This window comes from Triticum aestivum, chromosome 4A, assembly GCF_018294505.1.
Source record: "Triticum aestivum cultivar Chinese Spring chromosome 4A, IWGSC CS RefSeq v2.1, whole genome shotgun sequence".
Lineage (NCBI taxonomy): Eukaryota > Viridiplantae > Streptophyta > Magnoliopsida > Poales > Poaceae > Triticum > Triticum aestivum.
This window is the reverse complement of record NC_057803.1, coordinates 734710954-734725098: the sequence shown is the minus strand read 5'-3', so window position 1 is coordinate 734725098 and position 14145 is coordinate 734710954. Positions and strand designations below refer to the sequence as shown.

The window sequence follows — 14145 nt, the reverse complement described above, 5'->3', positions numbered from 1 at the left end:
CGTCTCGGTGACCCGAGATTGTCGCGTTGTTGATGGCACCAATGCAAATTCCAAATTTGTTGGGCTTATTGCTGACCACGGCCCTCTTAACCTTGAGAGATCTCTCTCTGAAGTTGTATGAAACATTGAAACTCATCTTTCTTAATCTGAAAAAGCATAACGTTGGTGGTTGCAATGTGAACTGCTCCGTTTTCTGAAAGGTCAAAAGCTGGGATTGGTGAGATGATGATGATGGATTGCCACCAACCGCACTGCTAAACAAACCACACGAGCAGAGGCAGGTCAGCTCAGACCTTTCTTCACCAACCAACTTTCTCTCATTGCCAATAAAAACACAGCCATCAAAAGTATCCATCCTATCTGCAGATCAGCAGAGCATCCTCAAGAACACAACATCCCCCATGGAAAGGTAATCTCTGAGTTCTTCTCTAGTAAGCAGGTCCAAAGATGTGATTTCTCTTTTCTTTCTGGTTCTCAGTAATCTCCGAGTTCTTCCTCTGTTTTTCTCTCTGAATCTGAATCATGTGTGCGTTCTGCAGCCGCGGCGGGAATGGGATCTGCCGGGCGGCGCCGCTGGAGGCGCTGCTGTTCGACATCGACGGCACCATGTGCGTCTCCGACCCCTTCCACCACCGCGCCTTCTCGGAGCTCCTCCAGAACCTGGGCTACGACGGCGGCGCGCCCATCACGCCGGAGTTCGGGATGGCGCACATGGCCGGCCGCAGCAACGAGCAGATCGGCCGCTTCCTCTTCCCGGACTGGCCGCAGGCGCGGCTCGACGCCTTCTTCGCCGAGAAGGAGGCCCTCTTCGCGCGGTACGCCGGCGAGGGGCTCCGGGAGGTGCCCGGGCTGGCGGAGCTGTGCCGGTGGGCGCGGGAGCGCGGGCTGAAGCGGGCGGCAGTCACCAACGCGCCCCGCGCCAACGCCGAGCTCATGATCGGGATCCTCGGGCTGGCCGACTTCTTCCAGCTCGTCGTCGCCGGCGAGGACTGCGGGGAGGGCCGCTCCAAGCCCTGCCCCGACCCCTACCTCCGCGCGCTCGCCCTGCTCGGCGCGTCGGCGGAGCGGTCTCTGGTGTTCGAGGACTCTGTCGTGGGCGTCCAGGCCGGCGTGGCCGCGGGGATGCCGGTCGTGGCCGTCGCGAGTGAGAGCCGGGAGGCCAAGGTCGTCGCCGCCGGCGCGTCCATGGTTGTCAGGGACTACCGCGACGCCAAGCTCTGGGCCGCGCTGGAGGCCGCCGCCGGAGCTCCCGAGATTGATTCAGAGGTCAACGCGGTGGACGCCAAGCTCTGAGCCTGTTGCTTCCGTTCCCGTGGAGAATTGAGTGGCTGGAATCCCATTTCCTTTTTCCTTGTCATACTAGTACAGAATCCAGATTCCAAATTCAGTTTAGATCCAGAGAAAAAAAAGTGAATATATATTGTGGTTCAAATGAGATTTTTCGTATAAACAAATCAAGCATTTCTTACAATGTTCATACCATCAATCCTTGGTGGCGTCATAAACCTCATATGCTAATGGTATGTATTAGGCCTTATAAACCCTGAGGGAGAGAGATCTATCTTTGAATGGAGAGAGCATCTATCTTCTTGTCCTCGCAAGAGAAAGATCTACTCCCTCTGTCCATAAATGTAAGACGTTTTGACAGTTTCATCAGTAGTGTGGTCGATTTGCAAAGGTGAGGCAAGCCTATCATCATGCATGTGTCCACAAACGTATTTCCTTCAAAGTTGTTCAGGAAGGATGATATAGAAGATTGCCATCTTTGTAAATCAAATTCAGACACGGTTGTTTTGTTCGCTAAGATTACTGGAGAGCAAAATACGGTTGCATGTTCCCGTGGTAACCGTGGGAGATTTGAGGTGAGCACTGCATGTTGGTTACATTGTGCTCTGGAGTTGTTTCAAGTTTAGTGTTTTTCTTTCCGAAGAGTTTCAAGTTTAGTGTTAGCGGACTGTAATCCTTTATTGTTTGATAAAGATCTTGTTGTTTTTCCGACAATATTTTCATGATGAAGGGTAAATGCTTGGCTCACCTACAAGATTGCAACAAAGAGCAATGAATGGATGTACTCCCTCTAATGTAAACTAGCTATTCATAGGGCAACAAATAAACACCCACAAGATTGCAAGGGCATGACACAACTTCATTTGTAGTCTGTTTTGTTCTCCTTTTGTTTCTCTTTGTGATTTTTGTTTGTAAATACTTTCTCACGGCATCTCCAATGCGGACCCACAATACGTCCACAAACGTCTGGACAAGGGTGCCCGAACGTTGTTTGTTGTTCAATGCGGACCCCTAGTCGTGTCGGCCAAGAGCGGACGCAATCTGACACTAGAGCCAGCATTGAAGCGGCATGCCGACCGAGAGCGCCGCCCACGCCAAATCCGCTCGGTCTCCGTGCTTGTTCAATGCCGGAGCAATGTGATTAGACGGGGCGACGAGACGCCTTTCTACCACATTGAACCTGACTGCTTGTTCGTCCGTCTGTTAGCATTAAACAGGCACGACAACTGAGAAATCAACTCTGACGCCTACATTTAAACATAATGCCGCTTGGCTTGGTCGGCGCACTCTATTAAAACATGGTCGCGCATGGCACGATCCGCGCACCTCCGCTTCCCTTCCTCCTTCGTGCACCTCTGACGCAATGACATCGAGCTCTAGCTCGTTGCGGGAGAGCCTGTCGATAGAGCAAAATCTCGAGATGACTGGTCTTGCAAGTGGCTTGCAGTTGCAAGCCTGTCATGCACGACGGATAGAAGCCGGACTACCGAGGAGCTAACCGGAGGTAAGCAAGGGGATGGCTGTCGGTGTCAAAACCGGCGGATCTCAGGTAGGGGGTCCCGAACTGTGTGTCTAAGGCTAATGGTAACAGGAGGCTGGGGACACGATGTTTACCCAGGTTCGGGCCCTCTCGATGGAGGTAATACCCTACTTCCCTCTTGATTGATCTTGATGATATGAGTATTACAAGAGTTGATCTACCACGAGATGGTAGAGGCTAAACCATAGAAGCTAGCCTATGATTATGATTGTTGTTGTCCTACGGACTAAACCCTCCGGTTTATATAGACATTGGAGGGGGCTAGGGTTACACAGAGTCGGTTACAGAGAAGGAGATCTGCATATCCGAATCGCCAAGCTTGCCTTCCACGCAAAGGAGAGTCCCATCCGGACACGGGACGAAGTCTTCAATCTTGTATCTTCATAGTCCAACAGTCCGACCAAAGTATATAGTCCGACTGTCCGGATACCCCCTAATCCAGGACTCCCTCAGTAGCCCCTGAACCAGGCTTCAATGACGATGAGTCCGGCGCGCAGATTGTCTTCGGCATTGCAAGGCGGGTTCCTCCTCCGAATACTCCATAGAAGATTTTAAACACGAGAATCATGTCCGGCTCTGCAAAACAAATTCCACATACCACCGTAGAGAGAACAATATTCCACAAATCTAATCTGCTGACAACTTTTTGTAGAGTGACATCACGCCACGGCCCAATCATTATTCGTACCATTTTTCACAACCAGCTACTGCACATATTGCGAGGCGGTTTCCTTGGCACGTGTTGTCGAAGCAGAGATCGTGTCCCCTTATTGCGGGATTCTCATCAGTACGGGTGTGGGTAACCCAATCGCGTTTGTTAATATGACTCCTTGATTTCAGGCAAGTTCCAAACGGTCACGCGCGGGACGCTTGATATTCACCCCCTTTATTAAGGGGCCAAGGTCTTATCTTTTCACACCCGCGTTCGATCCTCCCCTTTCCTCACCTCGAGTTCCAACATCCAAGGCTCAGGCTCAAGCGCTTCGGACCTTCAATCATGTCTGGATCCAACCTTCAAGGCCAGTGGATGGCCTCCTCTGTCACAGAGGAGGACATCAAGAAGCTTAGGGAGGCCAGGTACCTGACCGCTGACATCCTGCATAGGCTACCTACTCAAGGGCAGGTCATCCCCACTCCCAAACCCAACGAGAGCGTCATATTTGTTTCCCACTTCCTCCAAGGGCTAGGCTTTAGTCTTGATCCCTTTGTTAGAGGGCTCATGTTCTATTACGGGCTAGATTTCCATGATCTGGCTCCGGATTCCATCCTTCACATCTCGTCGTTTATCGTCGTGTGTGAAGCCTTCCTTCACGTCACCCCACACTTCGGCCTATGGCTCAAGACCTTCAATGTGAAGCCAAAGATGATTGACGGGTGATACGCGGAGTGCGGAGGTGCTATTATAAGCAAAGGCGTCGATGCCCCACGGCCCAAGGGTTCCTTCCCGGAGGTGTTCGACTTATGGCAACGGGGGTGGCTCTATATCACAGCTCCCCGAGGCAGAAAGTGGGCGGCTGCCTCTGCCTTCCGCTTGGGCCCTCCGCCTCAACTGGCGTCATGGGTCAACAAGGGACTGGACTGGGGGCCTGCTAATGACGTACCGACATTGCAAAGCCGCATTCAGGATCTTCTTAAGAGGGATGTCAGCCTCGTCAAAATAATTCAAGTAATGCTAGTCCCTCGGATCCTGCCATGCAAACATCGACCTCTCCGGATTTGGGTGTTCAACGCAGAAGGACCGCAAACTATTCAGAACTTCTTCGGTGTGACGCTCGAAGGGATGTATCAGTTATTCTTCAGATCACGAGTAAAGTGTCCGGACACCACCGAGGATGCGGGCCTGAACTACAATCATCCGGATACCCAAGTAAGTAACTCCGCAACCGAACATGCTGTTTATGTTTATCATAACATTATTCTGAAAACTACCCTTGGCCAGGACTGGCTAAGGAAGGCAGAGAGGATTAGGTGTTCGGCCCCTATTCTCGAAGGCTCGCCGGATCCTTTATTAACCAGGATGCTTGAGCGTGCACCATATCAGGTGCCATCAGGAGAGGGTGAGGGGAGGGATAGAGAAGCCGAAAGCAGGCTTCATACATTGTACATCCAGACCGGGGGAATTGATGTCTCCAAGAAGGAGGATGAATGGGAAGGTGAATCTAAAATCCCCTCCCCTCACGGGAAGAAAAGGGCCGCCTCTTAAGAATTGGAGACAGAGGTTTCCAAATGAGGGAGGAAACCCTTGCCAGGGGGCCCTGCCCCGGAGGGCATCTTCACCGCACAGCGCCCGCAAGGGGGCCCGCCCTCCACCGAGCCGTAAGTGAATCAAAAGTACTTCGGTGGATATATCCTGTTTTATCTTTGGGAATAATAACCGAGACCCATCTCTTGCAGTCCGGCTCGTAGCCCTTCTCAACAGAGCTCGTCTTCGGGGATCTTCTTCCGGAGATGATGGAGAGCGAAATGCCTCCTCCTGCCTCTCCGCCCCATGGGGCAGACGACCCCGAGGTGTCGTCACGGAGGATTTCTCCTGATCCGCCAAGGCCAGAAGTTAACACTTCGGCCGCTCGAAGCCCAGAGCATTCGGCTCCCAAGGAGATCCATAGGAAGAGTCCGGGGTTGTCCGGCACGCAGCCGGACACACTAATGGGTCTTCTGGAGCAAGCGGCTATCCCAGAGGCGCATCGTACCTTAATGGGTAAGGTGTTTGAGAGGATTTCGTCCGCCAAAAGCGGGTTGGATGAAGCTTTCACGAGCCCACTCAAAGGCTTTGTGGTACACAAAGTAATATGTGTATTTTCAGCTGTACCACACATGCTAGGTGTGCTCTGTGTAGATAGTAGCCCCTGAGACTCTGGTTGCCATCCTGGGGTGACAAACAGAGGATCATAATCCCAGGTAATCACTGCAGTGCTTTTATGTACAGGCGGCTAAGGGTCTGGCGGCTGGCCGGACTGCTGATTTTGCCGAACTAAAGCGGCAGCTTGACGTGGCGGATGCCAACATCGCGCTTGTGAACAAGCGGCTTGACGAGGCCCAGGGTATGTATTTTTGGCTTGTCAGCAAATATTAATAGGAGCATGATGCTAGTATCTATAATATGATGTGATTGCAGATGGAGTTGCTGCCATGGAGACCCTTAGGGAGGAGCTTGCCCGAGGCAAGGAGCAAGCCAGAAGAAGCGATGCGGCTGCCCTAAAGGCGGACGAGGAGTTGAGAGCCGAACAGGCTGCTCATCACCAAAGCGAAGATAAAATAGCCAAGATGGTTGTTATGAGCTCCTTGAAAAGGAAAATCAAGTGAAAGCGGTTGACCTGAATAAGGCCTTGGAAGCATCTAAGGAGACTTGCTCTAAGATAAGAGCGGCAAAGGAGGAGCTTCGTCAAGCCGGAGATATCACGACTGGGAAGCCCTTTCTGTTGCGGACGAAGTTCGGAGACCCGAAGTATGCCCCTCTGGATCAATTATGGAGTGCTGAGGATGCGTACTTGGACTTGGCCAAGAGTGCTGCTGATGCGACTGAATATTTCAAAGATCAGAAAGATCAAGAGATAGAACGGTTGTTTCTGGTCGCAGTTCAGTGCTCCAAAGCATCCGCTGCTTTTGAACAAACTAATGGCCGAGTGGGCCGAGCTCCATAGGTTATCCGGGCTTGCCATGAGGTCTGCCGTGGACCATCTTTGGCCGAAGGGACCAAGGCCAGACAATTATTTTGGTTTAGTGCAACAATTCCTTGGTGCTGTTTCTCACATCAACACTGTGAAGAGGTCGGCGTGCATAGAGGGTGCGCGGATGGCTCTTGCCCGTGTCAAGACATACTGAGCAGGGATGGAGGCCACTTCTATTGTGACCCGGGGTCCGGCGGGAGGCTAGGACCTAGCCAAGCACTATTTTGAAGAAGTCCTAGAAGGTGCCCGCTTAATAGAGGCGCAATGCTTGAAGAGTACCATGTTCGAGTGACATGTATCTGAATTGTAAAGACAATGCAATATTGATTATAAAGGCTGTGTTTATACTTTTTCCTGAAAGTATTATAGTGCCTCCTATGCGGCCGTTTATGTATGTATGTATATAACCTGAAAGTTAGTAGTCGTCGGCTTCCGCCCCCACGCGTATAATGCGGGGGTGTTTGAAAAAGCGCGTAATCACACTTGATCCAACGTCTTAGTCCATTAAGGAGGTGATAGCGCGGCGAACCAGGCAATCGGACTATATAGCTTTAACACTTTCACCTAGCCATAGGAGTTTGACGGTGGGGCTACTATATAGCCCCTGGTACATTCGCATTCATCCGAATACGGTGTGCGTACATACGTGACCGCGAAACCGGTCCTTCGTTAATGCGAAGGAATCGCGAAGATTCCGCTGAGTCATCGAGTGGTTGACCAGTATCTCGCTTTATCATGACAGTCAGTTTTTGGCTTTCTTTACTGAGGTGCTCATCCAGATGAACCAGGGCACAATCGCAGTAGTTCTCCCGGTGCCGCCTTAGCCGATAGAGCGGAACGTAAGGTAGCAAAACATGGGAGCCGGGCAAACCCAACATTTGACCAAAGACATGATTCGGAGCTCATGCATATAAGGCCAAAATCGCGACGCCGAACACTCCCTAAGGTATTCGGACTTTATGACATATACTGGGCTGAGTAATGCCCTCGCTAATGAGCCCTGAATTTCCAGATACATGCATTGGTCTGGCGTGCCGAAATGCCAATAACGCCAGCATCCCTCCCGGTTGTGTTCAGTAGCCGGAGAGTATGAAGCAACAAGAGACAGTAAAAAAAGGTTTATGCAGGGTCTTAAAAAGAAACCTTTGAGCGGGGCCCTGCTGCACGTCTGCACCTGTGTCTCCGTTGTGCCGTATCCTGGAAGGGTGTAGCACGATGATCATCTGTAAAAAGGAAAAACCCAGGTGAAAGACTTCATGCGAAGAGTTGGTTAATCTGAACAAACCATGAAAATGCAATATGTTATTGTATTAAAAGGGTTGAGCCGAACTATGGGCTCCTTTTTTTGCGAGTAGCCCCTGGCACCACCTATGGGGGTATATCTATCAACCCAAGCTCAGGTTCATCTGAGCTGTTACACCTGGTGGGGTGCCTGAAGGAAATAAGCCCTAGAGGCAATAATAAAGTTATTATTTATTTCCTTATATCATGATAAATGTTTATTATTTATGCTAGAAATGTATTAACCGGAAACATGATACATGTGTGAATACATAGACAAACATAGTATGCCTCTACTTGACTAGCTCATTAATCAAAGATGGTTATGTTTCCTAACCATATACATGAGTTGTCATTTGTTTAATGAGATCACATCATTAGTAGAATGATGTGATTGACTTGACCCATTCCGTTAGCTTAGCACTTGATCGTTTAGTATGTTGCTATTGCTTTCTTCATGACTTATACATGTTCCTACAACTATGAGATTATGCAACTCCCGTTTACCGGAGGAACACTTTGTGTGCTACCAAACGTCACAACGTAACTGGGTGATTATAAAGGAGCTCTACAGGTGTCTCCAAAGGTACATGTTGAGTTGGCATATTTCGAGATTAGGTTTTGTCACTCCGATTGTCGGAGAGGTATCTCTGGGCCCTCTCGGTAATGCACATCACTATAAGCCTTGCAAGCAATGTAGCTAATGAGTTAGTTACGGAATGATGCATTACATAACGAGTTAAGAGACTTGCCGGTAACGAGATTGAACTAGGTATTGAGATACCTATGATCGAATCTCGGACAAGTAACATACCGATGATAAAGGGAACAATGTATGTTGTTATGCAGTTTGACCGATAAAGATCTTCGTAGAATATGTAGGAGCCAATATGAGCATCCAGGTTCCGCTATTGGTTATTGACCGGAGATGTGTCTTGGTCATGTCTACATAGTTCTCGAACCCGTAGGGTCCGCACGCTTAAAGTTTCAATGACGATTATATTATGAGTTTATGAGTTTTGATGTACCGAAGGTTGTTCGGAGTCCCGGATATGATCACGGACATGATGAGGAGTCTCGAAATGGTCGAGACATGAAGATTGATATATTGGAAGCCTATATTTGGATATCAGAAGTGTTCCAGGTGAAATCGGGATTTTACCGGAGTACAAGGAGGTTACCGGAACCCCCCAGGGGCTTAATGGGCCATAGTGGGCCTTAGTGGAGAAGAGGAGAGGAGGCCAGGGCAGGGCCGCGCTCCCCTCCCCCGTAGTCCGAATAGGACAAGGAGAGGGGGTGCGGCACCCTGCCCCTTTCCTTCCTCTTTCTCCCTCCTCTTTCCCCCTTTCTCCTAATCCAACAAGGAAGGAGGGAGTCCTACTCCCGGTGGGAGTAGGACTCCCCTTGGCGCGCCTCCTCCCTGGCCGGCCGCCCCCTCCCTCCTTGCTCCTTTATATACGGGGGCAGGGGGGCACCTCTAGACACAACAACAGATCATTGATCTCTTAGCCGTGTGCGGTGCCCCCCTCCACCATAGTCCTCCTCAATAATATTGTAGCAGTGCTTAGGCGAAGCCCTCCTATGGTAGAACATCATCATCATCATCACGCTGTCGTGCTGACGGAACTCTCCCTCGACACTCGGCTGGATCGGAGTTCGAGGGACGTCATCGAGCTGAATCTGTGCTAGAACTGGAAGGTGCCATGTTTTCGGTGCTGGATCGATCGGGCCGTGAAGACGTACGACTACATCAACCGCGTTGTTCTAACGCTTCCTCTTTCGGTCTACGAGGGTACGTGGAAAACACTCTCCCCTCTCGTTGCTATGCATCAGCGTGATCTTGTGTGTGCGTAGGAAATTTTTTGAAATTACTACGTTCCCCAACAGTGGCATCCGAGCCAAGTTTTATGCGTAGATGTTATATGCACGAGTAGAACACAAGTGAGTTGTGGGCGATACAAGTCATACTTCTTACCAGCATGTCATACTTTGGTTCGGTGGTCGTGTTGGATGAAGCGGCCCGGACCGACATTACGCGTACGCTTACGCGAGACTGGTTCTACCGACGTGCTTTGCACATAGGTGGCTGGCGGATGTCAGTTTCTCCAACTTTAGTTGAACCGAGTGTGGCTACGCCCGGTCCTTGAGAAGGTTAAAACAACACTAACTTGACGAACTATCGTTGTGGTTTTGATGCGTAGGTAAGAACGGTCCTTGCTCAGCCCGTAGCAGCCACGTAAAATTTGCAACAACAAAGTAGAGGATGTCTAACTTGTTTTTGCAGGGCATGTTGTGATGTGATATGGTCAAGACGTGATGCTATATTTTATAGTATGAGATGATCATGTTTTGTAACCGAGTTATCGGCAACTGGTTGGAGCCATATGGTTGTCGCTTTATTGTATGCAATGCAAACGCCCTGTAATTGCTTTACTTTATCACTAAGCGGTAGCGATAGTCGTAGAAGCAATAGGTGACCAAACAACAACGATGCTACGATGGAGATCAAGTTTTCGCACTGGTGACGATGGTGATCATGATGGTGCTTCGGAGATGGAGATCACAAGCACAAGATGATGATGTCCATATCGTATCACTTATGTTGATTGCATGTGATGTTTATCCTTTATGCGTCTTATTTTGTTTTGATTGACGGTAGCATTATAAGATGATCTCTTACTAAATTTCAAGAAGTGTTCTCCCTGAGTATGCACTGTTGCGAAAGTTCTTCGTGCTGAGACACCACGTTATGATCGGGTGTGATAGGCTCTACGTTCAAATACAACGGGTGCAAAACAGTTGCACACGCGGAATACTCAGGTTAAAGTTGACGAGCCTAGCATATACAAATATGGCCTCGGAACACTGAGACCGAAAGGTCGAGCGTGAATCATATAGTAGATATGATCAACATAGTGATGTTCACCATTGAAAACTACTCCATCTCACGTGATGATCGGACACGGTTTAGTTGATTTGGATCACGTGATCACTTAGATGATTAGAGGGATGTCTATCTAAGTGGGAGTTCTTTAGTAATATGATTAATTGAACTTCAATTTATCATGAACTTAGTACCTGATAGTATTTTGCATGTCTATGTTGATTGTAGATAGATGGCTCGTGATGTTGTTCCGTTGAATTTTAATGTGTTCCTTGAGAAAGCAAAGTTGAAAGATGGTGGTAGCAATTACACGGACTGGGTCCGTAACTTGAGGATTATCCGCATTGCTGCACAGAAGAATTACATCCTGGAAGCACCATTGGGTGCCAAGCCTACTGCAGATGCAACTAACGACGTTAAGAACGTATGGCAGAGCAAAGCTGATGACTACTCGATAGTTCAGTGTGCCATGCTTTACGGCTTAGAACCGGGACTTCAACGACGTTTTGAATGTCATGGAGCATATGAGATGTTCCAGGAGTTGAAGTTAATATTTCAAGCAAATGCCCGGATTGAGAGATATGAAGTCTCCAATAAGTTCTATAGCTGCAAGATGGAAGAGAATAGTTTTTTCAGTGAACATATACTCAAAATGTCTGGGTATAATAATCACTTGATTCAACTGGGAGTTAATCTTCCTGATGATAGTGTCATTGACAGAATTCTTCAATCACTTCCACCAAGCTACAAGAGCTTCATGATAAACTATAATATGCAAGGGATGGACAATAATATTCCCGAGCTCTTCGCAATGCTAAAAGCTGCGGAGGTAGAAATCAAGAAGGAGCATCAAGTGTTGATGGTCAATAAGACCACTAGTTTCAAGAAAAAGGATAAAGGGATGAAGAAGGGGAACTTCAAGAAGAACGGCAAACAAGTTGCTGCTCAAGAGAAGAAACCCAAATCTGGACCTAAGCCTGAGACTGAGTGCTTCTACTGCAAGCAGACTGGTCATTGGAAGTGGAACTGCCCCAAGTATTTGGCGGATAAGAAGGATGGCAAGGTGAATAAAGGTATATGTGATATACATGTTATTGATGTGTACCTTACTAATGCTTGTAGTAGCACCTGGGTATTTGATACTGGTTCTGTTGCTAATATTTGCAACTTGAAACAGGGATTACGGATTAAGCGAAGATTGGCTAAGGATGAGATGACGATGTGTGTGGGAAATGGTTCCAAAATCAATGTGATCGCGGTCGGCACGCTACCTCTACATCTACCTTCGGGATTAGTTTTAGACCTGAATAATTGTTATTTGGTGCCAGCGTTGAGCATTAACATTATATCTGGATCTTGGTTGATGCGAGACGGTTAGTCATTTAAATCAGAGAATAATGGTTGTTCTATTTATATGAGTAATATCTTTTATGGTCATGCACCCTTGAAGAGTGGTCTATTTTTATTAAATCTCGATAGTAGTAATACACATATTCATAATGTTGAAACCAAAAGATGCAGAGTTGATAATGATAGTGCAACTTATTTGTGGCACTGCCATTTGGGTCATATTGGTGTAAAGCGCATGAAGAAACTCCATATTGATGGACTTCTGGACTCACTTGATTATGAATCACTTGGTACTTGCGAACCGTGCCTCCTGGGCAAGATGACTAAAACGCCGTTCTCCGAAACTATGGAGCGAGCAACAGACTTGTTGGAAATCATACATACTGATGTATGTGGTCCAATGAATGTTGAGGCTCGCAGCGGATATCGTTATTTTCTCACCTTCACAGATGATTTGAGAAGATATGGGTATATCTACTTAATGAAACACAAGTCCGAAACATTTGAAAAGTTCAAAGAATTTAAGAGTGAAGTGGAAAATCATCGTAACAAGAAAATAAAGTTTCTACGATCTGATCGTGGAGGAGAATATTTGAGTTACGAGTTTGGTTTACATTTGAAACAATGCGGAATAGTTTCGCAACTCACACCACCCAGAACACCACAACGAAATGGTGTGTCCGAATGTCGTAATTGTACTCTACTAGATATGGTGCGATCTATGATGTCTCTTACTGATTTACCTCTATCGTTTTGGGGTTATGCTTTAGAGACGGCCGCATTCATGTTAAATAGGTCACCGTCAAAATCCGTTGAGACGACGCCTTATGAACTATGGTTTGGCAAGAAACCAAAGTTGTTGTTTCTTAAAGTTTGGGGCTGCGATGCTTATGTGAAGAAACTTCAACCCGATAAGCTCGAACCCAAATCGGAGAAATGTGTCTTCATAGGATACCCAAAAGAGACTATTGGGTACACCTTCTATCACAGATCTGAAGGCAAGACTTTTGTTGCTAAAATCGGATCCTTTCTAGAGAAGGAATTTCTCTCGAAAGAAGTGAGTGGGAGGAAATTAGAACTTGATGAGGTAACTGTACCTGCTCCCTTATTGGAAAACAGTTCATCACAGAAACCGGTTTCTGTGATGACTACACCGATCAGTGAGGAAGCTAATAATATTGATGATGAAACTTCAGATCAAGTTACTGCAGAACCTCGTAGGTCAACTAGAGTAAGATCCGCTCCAGAGTGGTACGGTAATCCTATTCTGGAAGTCATGTTACTTGACCATGGCGAACCTATGAACTATGAGGAAGTGATGATGAGCCCAGATTCTGAAAAAGGGCTTGAGGCCATGAAGTCTGAGATGGGATCCATGTATGAGAACAAAGTATGGACTTTGGTTGACTTGCCCGATGATCGGCAAGCCATCGAGAATAAATGGATCTTCAAGAAGCAGACTGACGCCGATGGTAATGTAACTGTCTACAAAGCTCGACTTGTTGCGAAAGGTTTTCGACAAGTTCAAGGAGTTGACTACGATGAGACTTTCTCACCCGTAGCGATGCTTGAGTCTGTCCGAATCATGTTAGCAATTGCCACATTTTATTATTATGAAATATGGCAAATGGATGTCAAAACTGCATTCCTGAATGGATTTCTGGAAGAAGAGTTGTATATGATACAACTAGAAGGTTTTGTCGATCCAAAAGGTGCTAACAAAGTGTGCAAGCTCCAGCGATCCATTTATGGACTGGTGCAAGCCTCTTGGAGTTGGAATAAAGGCTTTGATAGTGTGATCAAAGCATATGGTTTTATACAGACTTTTGGAGAAGCCTGTATTTACAAGAAAGTGAGTAGGAGCTTTGTAGCATTTCTGATATTATATGTAGACGACATATTGTTGATTGGAAATGATATAGAATTTCTGGATAGCATAAAAGGATACTTGAATAAAAGTTTTTCAATAAAAGACCTCGGTGAAGCTGCTTACATATTAGGCATCAAGATCTATAGAGATAGATCAAGACGCTTAATTGGACTTTCACAAAGCACATACCTTGATAAAGTTTTGAAAAAGTTCAAAATGGATCAAGCAAAGAAAGGGTTCTTGCCTGTATTACAAGGTGTGAAGT

General features: G+C 47.4%; 1 protein-coding gene across 1 annotated transcript; it reads left to right on the top strand.

Moving 5' to 3' along the window:
• Positions 1-200: 200 nt before the first annotated feature.
• LOC123083473 (haloacid dehalogenase-like hydrolase domain-containing protein Sgpp) lies at positions 201-1468 on the top strand. The gene is made up of 2 exons (XM_044505510.1): positions 201-409; positions 540-1468. Exons 1-2 carry the CDS (start codon positions 402-404, stop codon positions 1291-1293), a joined length of 762 nt encoding a protein of 253 aa, XP_044361445.1. The 5' UTR covers positions 201-401; the 3' UTR covers positions 1294-1468.
• Positions 1469-14145: the final 12677 nt, after the last annotated feature.